This window comes from Sus scrofa, chromosome 16 (genome assembly GCF_000003025.6).
Source record: "Sus scrofa isolate TJ Tabasco breed Duroc chromosome 16, Sscrofa11.1, whole genome shotgun sequence".
Classification (NCBI taxonomy): domain Eukaryota; kingdom Metazoa; phylum Chordata; class Mammalia; order Artiodactyla; family Suidae; genus Sus; species Sus scrofa.
The window spans coordinates 64,247,928-64,262,260 of record NC_010458.4 but is presented as its reverse complement, the minus strand read 5'-3'; the positions used below and the strand labels follow the sequence as shown (position 1 = coordinate 64,262,260).

General features: G+C 40.4%; 2 protein-coding genes across 2 annotated transcripts in view; both read right to left on the bottom strand.

Annotated features, from left to right (window-relative positions):
* Positions 1-10,489, bottom strand: part of RNF145 (ring finger protein 145) — a 62,342-nt gene extending 51,853 nt beyond the window's left edge. The window contains exons 1-2 of the mRNA XM_021077056.1: positions 10,376-10,489; positions 4,224-4,426 (exon numbers count right to left, since the gene is read on the bottom strand). Of these exons, the coding sequence (XP_020932715.1) occupies positions 4,224-4,407 (184 nt within the window). The 5' untranslated portion in view covers positions 4,408-4,426; positions 10,376-10,489. The remainder of the gene's footprint in view (positions 1-4,223; positions 4,427-10,375) is intronic.
* Positions 7,144-11,348, bottom strand: LOC102162058 (translation initiation factor IF-2-like). The gene is made up of 4 exons (XM_021076824.1): positions 11,311-11,348; positions 10,775-11,175; positions 8,943-8,972; positions 7,144-8,757 (listed from the first exon to the last, which is right to left on the bottom strand). The coding sequence occupies exons 1-4, from the start codon at positions 11,346-11,348 to the stop codon at positions 8,711-8,713; spliced, it is 516 nt and encodes a 171-aa protein (XP_020932483.1). The 3' UTR covers positions 7,144-8,710.

The following is a 14,333-nucleotide window of genomic DNA, read 5'->3' as shown; positions in this document are numbered from 1 at the left end:
CTCAAAGTCCCTTAATGTCTCATCACTACCTACCGAATTAAGCACAATACATAACATGTGTATTCAGGGCTTTTTCACAAATAGCTCCACTCTACCTTTTAAATATAATTTATATTCCCCCTTTTATATCCTGTATGTGGCAAAACAGTTCTATTATTAACATTCCAACAATTACATTTAGACAGTCATTTCTCTTTGCTGTTCTCAGAACCCACAGTGAAAAGCTTCTAAATTCCAAGGTATAGTATAGTCCATAAACATAAATATTACCACTTCCTACTTTGATTTTTAAGCTTATCCTAACAATGAATTATAGAATATAAATGGGGAAGAAAAACACAAGAGTAATTTAAAAAAGATAAAACAGGAGTTCCTGCTGTGGCAAAACAAGTTAAGGATGCTGTATCTGCAGCAGCCCGGGTCACTGCTGAGGTGTGGGTGTGAGCCCCAGCCCAGTGCAGTAGGTTAAGGATCTGGTGTGGCTGCAGCTGCAACACAGGTCACGGCTGTGGCTCAGATTTGATCCCTGGCTCAAGAACTTCCATATGCCATGGGAGCAGACAAAAATAAATAAAATACCTAGAATGAACTTATCAGTAAAAGTCTAAGACCTATAAAAAGAAAATTTTAAAACATTCCAGGACTCAAAAGAAATCTTGAACATAATCAAGTCTCTCTGTGTTCTTTCCTAAAGAAGAGTTAGCGTCCTTAGCTCTCACTTCATCCTAACTTTAAGTTTTAATAATATGCAATCTCAACAAATATGTCAACAAGGTTGTTGAACAAGATTAGATAATTCTGAAGTTCATATATAAAACAAACAAACAAAAAAAACTCTCTGAAATAAAGAAAAATGAAGAGACTAACTCTATCAGACAGTAAAATAAAACCTAAATCTTCACTCAGATAAGGAACAGAAAAAATGTTTAAGAACAGAATAAAACATACTATACATGCAGGTAACTCCTAAGTGGAGTGAAGATTTAAATGTAAAAATGAAACCACAAAAATAATGCAATAAAACACGACAGAATTTTTCATAAGCTCAAGAATAGAATCAAGTCAAAATCTTAAAGCTATAAAAGAAAAAATGATAAACTACATTAAAAACAAATTCTATATGTCAAAAAAATCTTAAGCAAAATCAAGAGAACTGAAATCGGAAAAAGTAACTCCAACTCATCACAAAGGATTTATTTCCCTAAAATACACAAACTCCCACAAATTCGTAAGAAAAGGTTAACAATCCCATAGAAAAGTGAGCAAAGGACATGTACTCTGAGAGAAGGAAACACACATTTTTCTTAAACACATGAATAAATTTAATCTCACTTGTAAGAGAAATACAAATTAATACTACATTAAAAAAACTTCCAGGGAGTTCCTGTCATGGCTCAGCAGTTAACGAACCCAACCAGGATCCAAGAGGATGCAGGTTCATCCTTGGCCTTGCTCAGGGGGTTATAGATCTGGTGTTGCCCTGAGCTGTGATGTAGGTCGCAGACGTAGCTCTGAACTGGCGTTGCTGTGACTATGGCGTAGGCCGGCAGCTGTAGCTCCAATTCAACCCCTAGCCTGGGAACTTCCATATGCCTCAAGTGCAGCCCTAAAAAGCAAAATTTAAAAAAAAACTTCCATTTTTCACCCACTGAGCAGCCAAATATTAAAGTTTGATAATACTGTTTTAATAAATATATAGGACTGCAGAAACTCTCAACCACTGTCTGTGGAGGTACAAAATAGAATAAACCCTATGAAGAGCGGTATCAATAAGTATCACAAATGTATGTAAATTCTTCAACCTGGCAGTTACACTTCTAAAAATTTATCATAAGACAATATTTTCAGCTGTTGAAATGATAGCTATAGAATTATTTAGTACAGGAGTTCCCGTCATGGCGCAGTGGAAAAGAATCTGACCAGGAACCATGAAGTTTGGGGTGTGATCCCTGGCCTTGCTCAGTGGGCTATGGATCCGGCATTGCCGTGAGTTGTCACAGATGCGGCTTGGATCCTGTGTCGCTGTGACTGTGGCGTAGGCCGGCAGCTGTAGCTCCTATTAGACCCCTACCCTGGGATCCTCCATATGCTGCAGATACAGCCCTAAAAAGCAAAAAAAAAAAAAAAAAAAAAAAAATTAGCACAACTGAATGAAACAGCAAAGACAGAAACTATCTAAAATGTCCTCCAATGAAGTAATTAGTGTAATAAAATATAGTACAGCCATACAAGGGTACTATGCCACTATGAAACAGAACTGGAGGGCTACAGGGATGAGAACTCAACACTTAATAAAAATCTTAAGATTTGGCAGAACAGAAAGTGTCAACGTAAAAAAACAATGAATACCTAAAAGCAATAGTTATGTTTGATACACCATGTTACAACAAACAAAAGGTTTAGGACAATAATGTAACATGCGCTCATCTATGCAAAAAGAGGGAAATACATATATCTACACTTATTTATTATATTTACACTTATATATCAATATATCTTTTTATTAACTTATAATAGAAATAGCTCTAGAATTATACACGTGGAAATAGAAATAGCTACTTGGACTCAAACTGAGAATCTATGGATGTGGAAGAGACACAGGAAGAAGGCACTTTTCACTGTATACTTTTTATGCTCTTTTGTTTTTGAACGTAAATAACCAATTTTTAAAATGTATTTAAGGGTGAAATTCTGAAAACTGGAACATTACATAAACATTACATAGTACTCTGACACAGAGGTTGCTCTAACCAAAAAACTGCTCAAGCTGAAAATTCTACTCATGTAATCACTGAGTTTACTCCATTACAGCATGTAGTAAGTGTATTTAAGAAGGCTCAGCTGAGCTCCCGAAGCTGTAAACCAGTGAGTATGAATTGCAACTGTACTAGAACCCATTTAATTTCTAAAATTAATGTTTCTGGTTAGTAGGCAGCTGTTTTTATAACAAACATTCCAATCTATTCAGAAATAATACATATAAGCACATTTTTAAAACCTCAGTACGAATTACTTTAGCTGATTAAGCTAAAAATGTAAGCCAAGTACCCAATTGTTCTTCTACGAGAGATGGAATTATTTCCCTAAGTTGGCTAACATACAAGCCCTTAATAAAGGGCTGAGAATTTAGTGTCTTGCCACATGAAAGAACCTTCTCATTTCAGAGACTTTCCCAAAGTAGTGCCAACTAAGAGAGATGAGTTCATTGTACCCAGATGTTCTGCCTCTAGTCCACTGTCGTTTCTACTATACTATATTCCTTCCCATAATGGCTTACTCGGTAGTCTCTTAGGGTTGTGAGGGGTTCTGAGGGCTAAGCTTTGGAACCCAGAAAGTTCTTCTACAGATAAAAATAAATCTCACAGAGACATAACAACCCTTAACACTTTTATAAAAGATAACTTTCACAATTTTAAAAAAGACATACTTGTAGATAAGCAATTCTAATAATAAAAATATTAATCAAACCACTGCAATACATCATTCAAACCATGTCTGGAGTTATAAAACAGCAATGTTAAATGAAAAATATTGTTGCTATCATTACATATAAACCAAAAATTAATCTAAAAGTTAAGGGTGACTTTTACTATAGAGGGATTTTATCTGCTTCCTGCCTGTATTTCTGGACTTTAATTCCTTTAACCTCTCTACATTATTTCTACCACTAATTTTAAATCATACTAATGACATTTCAAGGAGTATTTTAATATTATACCACCATTTCCCACATTTCATGTAACTGAAATAAACAGTTTACCTCCAAATGATATTAATGTTTTGGAACAATAAAGAATATTGCATTTAAGAAAGCTTACTTTCTGAATTACTACCAAAATCCAAAATAATGAAAAATTAGATCAGGACAAATGTTTGGAAAGGTATTTCTCATTATTTAATCTTATCACATCAAAATTTAAAATGTTTTCTTCTATGTACATGAATTATATCTCAACAAATCTGGAAGATAAATTAAAAAAATGTTTTCTTCTGCCTTCTACATAGTTTCATACAGTAAATATAACACTGTTTTCCTCTAGCCTTAATAACTCATATGTAATTAAGACAAATAAGACTATAAACAACATTCATAAACATTCATCCATGACTATATCACTGTTATCTCAATGTAAATGGACCTTATTTTACCCAAATTCAAGAATATATAAAGATATAAATCAGCATGCTCACCAAAAGGTTAGGAAGATGATGTAGACACTTACCTACATAATGCATATTAAGAGCCAAATACTTATACTGGAAAAGAGGGTTGTTACTGAGGCTACTCCTTTGGATCTGCTGGAAGAAGGAACTGACATCCCATCTGTACAGGACATCCAACAACATGATGCTTGGCACCCGCAGGGCCACATTTAACACCGCCTCCAGTTTCTCCTTTGCAGCCATGTTTCTTCTTGGAGCAGACCTAAAATTCAGGAAACACAATACATAAAAATAAGTCACCTCAGGAGTTCCCGTCATGGCTCAGTGGTTAACGAATCAGACTAGGAACCATGAAGTTGCAGGTCCGATCCCTGGCCTTGCTCAGTGGGTTAAGGATCCAGCGTTGCCGTGAGCTGTGGTGTAGGTTTCAGACGCGGCTCGGATCCCGCGTTGCTGTGGCTCTGGCGTAGGCTGGTGGCTACAGCTCCGATTAGACCCCTAGCCTGGGAACCTCCATATGTGTGGGAGCGGCCCTAAAAATGGCAAAAAGACCAAAAAAAAAAAAAAAAAAAAAAGTCACGTCAAATAGCTTTTAGATATCCTCTTAATGGATTGTCACATACCATACAAAAACTACGTTAGAGTGTAAAAAGCTCCTTAGCTACATCTATTACTTGTAGGTATTTATGAAATAAGCTTTGCATTGTGTTTTCACATTGACTCTCTCAGGTGTGCTCAACTTTACCATTCTGATGAAATGTTCAGGTCTCAAATATTATCTTCAAAAAGCCCCTAATTCCAAATCTACACACTTAACAAAACACCCCATAAAAATACTGTAGCTTTTGTCCAATTAACTTGAAGAGAAAAATTCACTCCTTTAAAATTGAGATTTATGCAGCCTTTGAAAAAGGAGGACAAATTTTAAATAGTTATACATGAAAAAGCTATTCAATAAAAATTTGAAAATTATACATTTAGTGCACAGCATCTCACAGTCTATCCTTTTCCTTATTACTCACAATCAAAATTGAAGTACTGAATTTATGTGATATAGATACAATTCAAAGGATTCATGATATAGGAAAAGGTAACATTATCTGCAATATTGTTTCCTTGAATCATTAAATTTACATTAAAATTCCCACCATCTGCCTTCAAAGTAGGAAAAAGCTTATCAAATTCTTCCCATGACACACAGACATGCTGGCACATGGAAGAGTCAGGCATCATGAGTCTGCAGCCTCTTTGCTGAGGTGTTGATGAGTAGTAGCAGTGGAAGGGGGAAAGAAAAAAAAAAGGGAAGAAAATGACGAATTTCCCAGACAATCCAACTATTTAAAGGGACAATTTAGAGGAATAATGCTTTATAAGACAGAGCTACAAATTAATCCAAGGAATTACAGGAAAGAGAACAGAACAAACTAAAGTGGTAAAGGATAATTTTAGGAGAAATGATAATTCTGGATTGTTGGCTCTGACAATATCCTTTTAAGAACTTTGCTGAAAAAGCAAAATACACTTCTAGCTTTGGCAGTAATTTCAGACATTACAGGACAAATGAAAACATTTATTTCTGAAGAAAATTATAGTGACAGATTGCTGTGCTACAGTTAAATATTTGTCAGTATTTCCATTTTACCCTCTAATTTTCATAGCTTCCCTAGCTCAGATTGTTGGGGGAAAAGGGGAGAGGCAGCTCAACTTGGCACACCATTAATGTAAGTCTTTCAATTACTGAAAAATTGATTTATTATATATCGTCCCCATTATCTAAATGTTATATATCCTAACAATAATGCAGAATTAACGTTTATAAATAAATACTGTAATTCTGATTACTTTAAATGAACAAGACCAATTTAATAATTTTCCTACATATAAAAAAATATTTTAAAAGAATTACAACCAAATAGATGTGTCCTAAGGGGGTTAAAAAGCACTGAAAAATAAAATCTCTAGTCAACACATTACAAATTATGCCACTTAGCAACCTTAATTTCTCAAAGCTCGTGATATTTTTAAAGGAAAAAAAAATTCTGAGAAGAAATAGACCAAAATATTCACATTAATATCCTTCTGACAGTGGCCCTGAGGTGATTTTTATTCTCTTCCATCTTTTCGTTTAACAAATGTTTTAGCCTGCTCATGTGTTGAATAGGGGGTAGCCCACTTTAAAAAAATAATTTACTGGAGTTTCTGTTGTGGCACAGCAGAAATGAATCCGACTAGCATCCATGAAAATGCAAGTTTGATCCCCAGCCTCTCTCAGTGGGGCGGGGATCCAGCATTGCTGTGAGCTGTGGTGTAGGTCACAGATGCGGCTCAGATCCCATGTTGCTGGGGCTGCAGTATAAGCCAGCAGCTGCAACTCCAAATGGACCCCTAGCCTGGGAACTTCCAGATGCAGCCAGTGAGCCCCTAAAAGCAAAAAAAAAAAATTCTTGGTAAAAAGTGTAATGTGTCTAGGCCATCTAGATGACATAAAGAAGTACACAGGAAGTAACTACTTACTCTGATGGTCAAAACTGATAACTCAGTGCACTCTTGGGAGTTTATTTCAAAGTACATGACTGATACATTTTTCTCACAAACTTCCAGTCATGTGTGAAAATTACCATGTACCTAGTAAAAACATCACTGACAGGCTTTATTCCATAATGGAGAAAACTGTTTTTTTCCATTTTCTAGAATCCAATATAAATCACTGCTGCTTTTGTAAGTAATAAAAACGGGACAATTACTGAGTTGATATTTGTGGTCTATATTTACTTCATCAGACTTGGAGCCTTTGGGATGTTTTTATTGTTTTGGGGTTTTGGGGTTTTTTTGTTTTTTTCCTTTTTAGGGCCACACCTGTGGCATATGTAAGTTCCCAGGTTAGGGTCGAACTGGAGCTGCAGCTGCCAGCCCACATCACAGCCACAGCAACGTGGGATCCAAGCCTCTTCTGCAATGTACACCACGGCTCATGGCAACAATGGATCCTTGACCCACGGAGTGAGGCCAGGGATGAAACCTGCATCCTCATGGATACTAGCTGGATTCGCTCCCGCTGTACCACAATGGGAACTCCCATATTTTGTTATTTTTAAATGTGCCCACTTTCACTATTTATTGTAGCTCTCACAGAGGTAAAGAAAAAAAATTAAACAAAATATTCAATCCTGCATTAGTCAATCAAGACCCAGACTGCTACGGGGGAAAAAAAAAAATCCCCTTAATTCTTACAGAGGGCCATATCCTTGTTACAAAAAACCATTAGCAGAATGGTAAGTTAGCTCTTAATTACCAATACTCCTGCCTCACTAACAGAACAAGAATAAAAAGAAAATCTTGTGTCCCTCAAGCTATTAATACTGAAGAATATCCAAGACAGATCCCTAAACTCTATTGCCTGGTAAACTCAAGGCTCAAATGTCTGAATTCTTAAGAAGGACCTTGGGGAGAAAGAAATATGCCCTTTTAATAACAAATATATTGCTGACTAAATGTTTCATTTATTTCCATATATGAGTGGTATTTCAGTAAGTCACTGGCAAGGTGGTCACGTATAGGGACGTGGAAGAAACAAATTTAAAACACGGAACACCAAATCTAAAATGTTACCCGTAAGAATTGAAAGAGGAAAAAAAAAACAAAAACATTTTGAATCCTTCACGGTAGAAGTGCCATACGATAGGGTTGTGATCATCCTTAATCCATAAATACCTAAATAAATACATACACTACACTCGAGTACGACATACTAAACCAATACCTAAACTGTTGAAATATATCTTATTTGCAGATACCTGCTATCATTCACATCTGACAAATCACTAAATTAAAAACATGAAATAAAAATGGAGTTTTCTCTCTTAGACTGAGACATTATTATATCTCTAAGATGTCTGGTTCAAGCCCAATTTATCTTTCTCTTAGATTTATTGTTGGACAGAGCTGAAGAGCACATTCTAAGTGAGAAGGAGCTCAAATTCTCTTAAAACCAACACAACACTAAACAATCCTCAAAAATAAGCAGAAGAGGTGACGGCAAAGAAAATCCAAAGGCTTGACACTCTCTAAAGCCATACATGTGATATTTCCTGCCTTGTTCACTCACATATACTTTACCTCCCATGCAAGATTTTTAAATCTCCTCCTTGAAATGTTTAAACTACTAGGAAAGTTACACTAGGGCAAACTGTCTCAGCAAGTAATGGAAACTAAATGTGACTCAAAGTTAAAGATGCTTTACAAAGTAAAAGAGCTTAAAAAAAAAAAAAATCCATACTTTCTTTTCAATAACGGATAAAAAGGCTCAACAAAAGCTAACCAAAAACAGGATCACACCATTTAATTAAATGACTTTCCCAGGCTTGGAAGCAGCAAATTGCTACTTACGGACACAAGAATGTCCTGTACAAGTATAACACAATTCACCATTCATGTTTCTGGGTTAGCAAACACAGGGGGGGCCTCATTCTACACTTTCCTGAAAACACTACATTTTGGTTTTGAATATAAAGATATCAAACAAATCATCCTGAACAATATGAAAAATTTAAGTTTTTAAAGTCATAGCTCTTCCTCTTCTCATCTGCTGAAGAACTGTCAAATAAGAAACAGAAAAGGAAAATGTTACCTTACCAAAAAATGAAGAGAATTCACATCTCCAATATACAACAAAAATAAGAATGCCATAGAGCCCAATTTAAAATTATTCCAGTACAATATTTAGAAAGTATTTGACACCTTTTTACCTCCCCACAAGAAAAACAAAAACTATCATTTACCATCAATTGCATCCCTCTGTCCAATCCAATCTGGGAAAAGAAAAAAACTACCATCAGCTAAAGCCAATCTTAAGAAAGACAGATTTTCTGATTGTCCATATGTTAGGATGGTAAGCCCTGAAAATGTTACTGGGCAGAGGTAAAGCCTAAAATCATAAGCAAACTCATCCAAAAATTGAGATACCCGGGAGAAGAACACACTTCTTACATAAGCATCGGAACACGTTTTAAATATAGCTGGTGCTCCCCCACTCCCACTCATTGCTAGCTAACTTTGTAAGTACCTGATTTCCACAAAAACTACTAGCAATTCGGTGGTTGCTGGTTATCCCCAAATCAGCAAAGATAGGGAGTCCACTCTGAATACAAGGGCCATGTTTAGACTTAAGCAGCCAGACAGAGGAAATAAAAACTGCTATCTCTGCCATTGGGCGTTCAGCCTGGGTCACCACTGCAGCATAGACAGCTCATCTTTTGGGCAGGATTCAAGATTCACTAGAACTGCACAGTCCGTATTTTTAAAAATTTGGAGGAAAAAAAATGCCTCTCCTCTGCTTTCAAACTAGTTTCCTGTTTACTGCACACTGCAATGCAAAGCCATCCATTAATCTTTGATGCCTTCCCACAGCAAAGCCCCCTTCCTCTCTCCCAGAACCTCCTCCCCCGCCCCCCCCCCCGACGCCTGCTGATCTCAGTTGCGTTTGAACTATAGTAACCCCAACCCAGCTCGCTGCAAAGCAGGCAACGCAGCAGCAGCCGGGCCGCTGCCGCCGCGGGGCTAGGGGATTACGTTCACAAAAACTCTGCCAGGAGAGAGGCCCGTGCCAGGGAGCTCCCCTTCTGTCTGGCCAAGGGTGCTGGCTCCGCCATGCCACGCACCAAAAAGCTTCTGAAGAAAGAGGCGGGCAAAGTTCTTCATCCATGAACAGAAAGGAGACTCATTCATGAAGGGAGCGGCAAGGATCTCAGGGTTCTCGGTTGGGAAAAAGCAAGAGTAGAGGGGGATGCAGAAGGGAAGGAAGGCAAACGAGACACGAAGCGATGGTGAAAAAAAGGAAGGGGTGAGAGAGCTCTTACTGTAAAAAAAAAAAAGAAAGAAAAAGGACTGACAGATGGGATGCACAGTAAATGGGTCCCCATTCGACGAATGAGTTGGCAGGCCTTTCCGCACCCCTAAACAACCTCAAACCCAAGGAAAGGGCGGAAGCTGAGTTTGGGGCTCCGTAAACCAAAAAAGAGTAGGGAAAAAGGAAAGAGGGGGGAAGCTTGGAAGCAAAGTGGACAAAGACGCAAAAGAGGAAAAGTTCGAAGTTGGGACTGGAGGAAAAGAGCTGGAAAGGGGCAAAGAAAGGGGACGCTCAGGAAGGGGTTTAGAAAAGGCCCCGAAATGGGGTACTGGGGAGGCGAAGGAGGAGCGCGCTAAGTGAGGGCACCTTAGGAATGCCGGAGGAGATGAGGGATCGCTCCAGGAAGGTGGAGGAGTGGAGAGGCGGCGGACAAGGCCCGAGAGCTGGGAAGGGGGCTGAGCCCGCCCCGGGAGAGGAGGGCAGAGTCGGAGAGAGCCGAAGCGGGTGGGGGGGGGGGGGCGCAGGAGGACCGCGGGCGGGGCTGGCGGTTGGGAGGGAGGGGGCGCTGCGGGTTAAGAGGGGCTGTGGACGCCGCCGCCGCCGCCGCTGGGAAAAGAGGAGGGGGCAAGGGGGGAAGGGGCAAAGGGGAAGAAGAGGACAGAACGGGCCACGGCATGGGGGAAGGGAGAGGGGAACAGAAGATGTGGGATGCCGACAGGGGCGCGGGGATGGGAAGGGGCGGGCCGGCGCGGACGGCTCAGTCACCTCGGGCTGCGGCCTCCCTCCCTGCGGGGCAGCACCGCGGCGAACGGACGGGCTCCGCAATTCCCCGGCTCTCTCGCCGACCCTCCCGTTCTCCTCGGGCGGCAGCGGCGGGGACCGGGACGGCGCGGCTCACAGCGGCGGCTCCTCCACGCCGGGCCTTAGATGCTGCGTTTTGGGAGGCGGCGGCAGCGGCGGCGGCAGCGACCCGACCCGTGTGGTCACCATCGTCCGCGGCGGCAGGCGCTCGCGGGCCGAGCTCCTCAGCAGCCGGCGGCGGCCATGGCCTCCTTGGTTCACTCCTCCCGCCCCCGGCGCTCTGCGGCGGCCGTGGCCCGGCTGCCGCGCTGTGCGCCTGCGCGCGCCCCTGCCAGGGCGGCGCGCCCCTCCCCCGTCCTGCACGGCTGCGCACGCGTGCTCCCGCGCTCACTCACAATCGCGCTGGAGGGGTGGTTCCCGGGCCGCCTCCGGTACGTAGGCGGGCGACACAAGCCTCCCGAAGCCGCACAGCCGGTCTGGGCCGCTATGGAGACGCGTACCACGCGGACACCAGCACGCGCACTGTGACACGCGCCATTCTGACACACGTGCCCTCTCACACTCCCCAAACACCGGGAGTCACACGCGTTCACACCCACACTTACCTGCAGGGACCACGTGGGAGAATTGGAGGAGCTGATCCTCACCGAAGGCAACCGCAGTAGCAATGATGCCAGAGTTTTATTTAACTCCTATACTGACTGGTCTAGACTGTCAACTCCTTGGCCTCAGGGACCACTTCTGTGATGGCTCGGCCAGCCGTGCGTAGCACAGAATAGGCGCTCCATAAGCTTCTGTTGAATAAGTGAGTGGATATATAAAGAAATGACTGAGAACTGTTCACTGAGTATTTTCAATTTAAAAATTCCAACCCCTGGTTTAAAGAATCTGTACAAAAAATGTTTACTGTAGCATGAAATTAAACGGTATGTGTTTGTCTTATCTTTCAGTCCAAGGTTCAAAACAGGTTATTGTACACACCCCCTTCCCAAGGTAAGGAAATCATTTGTTCTGCCTAAGTCACTACCACTGATCAGCATTTCTACCTTAATTTAAATGTCAGCACACCTTGTTCCCCCATTTAACCACAGTACAAACCCTGAAACACATTGGGTTCAGAATGAATCAAGGATTTTGCCAGTTTTCTGGGCTTTGGCAGGCCTCCTTATCCCCAGATTTTCTACTTCCCAGCCTCACCACCACTCTCCACAAATTCCCTTGTCCCAGCCCCTTCCAAAAAAAAAAAAAAAACCTCTACACTGTTTCTTGCTTTGTCTTTGGTTTGTTTCTGGAAAGTCAGTTGCTGCTACCAGAACCAAACCAGTCTGGCGTTTGAGGTTGGCAATGCCTGCATACACAGAAGATACACACTCAGTAGTGGGTAAAATGTTGCCACTAAGCTGAATCATCCTGAAATTGTAAAGCCTCAACTTCTGCATGTTGGAAGAGAAATTAGGTCCTTCAGTTAGATTTGTGTTGGGGACCCTCCTTGGAAATTCAAGCCTATGGCCCCTGCACTTTGAATGGTAAACCCCAATTCTGAGCAACCTTCCTATCCTGCTAAAATTGTAAATGCAAGCTCTGCATCTAGAAAGTGTAATTCTTGGAGGCATCAGTCAATCAAATTCGGAGTAACTTCCCTTCCACCATTTTGATAGCTCTATAGAATCAAGTTTTTTAAATGTCTGGGAATTGTGTTCATATCTCTATAGCCACCTTTTTTCATCCTGGTGCTTTAGACTACTTTAATCATTAAGCCTGCTACATGCCAAGGAGGCAGTTTTATGAGTCTCTTTATACAGCCTGGTAAATGAGAAATTACAGAGGCCACATGACTAATGACTAAAATAGGAAACTGCCCAAGATAGCAAGACCTTTCCTTTGGTTTCTTCCCTGTTTTAACAATTTTTATATTGACTCAGTCAAGAAAACATAAGGCCAGAAACATTACGATGAAGTCAAACGCGAAACAGATTCTAACTGGATTTATTTATTCTTCTAGGGTGAATTACAGAATCTTAAAAATATTTCTTTAGCACTGTTACTGAATTTATGTGTTTTGTTTAAATGGAGGAGAAGCCTACCTCAGCTTCTGAGAGAGAAGGGGGAAAAATAGGTTCAAAGCCCTATAACCCTCACTATAAGTACTCTGGACTTGTAAAAGCAGGAAAAAAGTCTCATGTCTTTTTAAGTTTTGGATTTTACAGCAGCTGCCTGTAAATGATGGAGTTCAAAACAAGCAAAGTAAATTACTCCGGTAATGAAAGAGTTACTGCTATTACATTGCTGCTAATCCAGTTTTGGGAAAGCTCCACATAGCCAGAAGCAGGTAACCAAATCAAACTAAAGAGAAAAACAGAGGGAAAAAGAGCAGGGGGATGAGTAATAGAGAGGACTGCTCAGATAAAAGAGAACAATCACAGTGCAGAGTAAGTACTTTCTAGAGGCGCACAAACCCACACAAACCAGGAAAGGTCAGGAGAAAAATATGGTAAGTACCCTAAACCAAGCTTAAGGAAATACCCAAATGCCACAGCTTGTCCATAAAAGGAATGAGCTTCAAGTGCTTGAAGGAAAGAAGTAGAGTGTTTGTAACTGTGGAGTGGCAGACCATTCAAGATAACTCTAAAGGTTATCTTACTGTTCACTGTGTCCAACGTTGAGGAGAAAGTCAGCTTAAAGTTGGGAAAAGTGCATATTTTTTATAGTTCTATACATTCCAAAAGGCGAGTTTTTCAATTCCTTATAGCACCAACTCTTGCTAATAATCACATAGAGATAGTCCTTTGTTGCTAATCTGCAGGTAACTGGTTACCAGTTATACACTGCCTTTTTAGATCTAGAGATAAGATCCCATATAATAGATTTCACATAATGAGGCCAAAATCCAAAGAACTTGGATAGCCAACTCTGGAAATTTGGGGAAAGGAGAATTTTCATGAATTCATTTATTCACTCACTATTAGGAACTATTCATTCCTAATAGTTTCTGGGCACTTTGAGATTTTTCTCTGTCCAATTCAAAAAGAGTTAACTGTCTTGAAGAAGAGTCTAAATGATATATAAAATCTCATTCAACCTAGCTATCTCCATGGTTTGATTTTTTTTTTCCTTTTACTCATATAACTTTTTTCTCTTTTTTTTTTTCTTTTTTTTTTTTCTTTTTATTTTCCCACTATACAGCAAGGGGGTCAGGTTATCCTTAGATGTATACATTGCAGTTACAGTTTTTTCCCCCACCCTTTCTTCTGTTGCAACATGAGTATCTAGACATAGTTCTCAATGCTATTCAGCAGGATCTCCTTGTAAATCTATTCTAGGTTGTGTCTGATAAGCCCAAACTCCCGATCCCTCCCACTCCCTCCCCCTCCCATCAGGCAACCACAAGTCTCTTCTCCAAGTCCATGATTTTCTTTTCTGAGGAGATGTTCATTTGTGCTGGATATTAGATTCCAGTTATAAGTGATATCATATGGTATTTGTCTTTGTCCTTCTGGCTCATTTCACTCAGGATGAGATTCTC

Excerpts from the sequence above, each read along its gene's own strand:
- LOC102162058 (XM_021076824.1), bottom strand. The coding sequence starts at position 11,348 with ATGGCGCGTGTCACAGTGCGCGTGCTGGTGTCCGCGTG. Across the intron at positions 11,176-11,310 it reads CGCGTGCTGGTGTCCGCGTG|CCGTGCAGGACGGGGGAGGG; the intron begins GTACGCGTCTCC and ends ACGCGTGCGCAG. Across the intron at positions 8,758-8,942 it reads ACAGAGGGATGCAATTGATG|TTCTTCAGCAGATGAGAAGA; the intron begins GTAAATGATAGT and ends CTTATTTGACAG.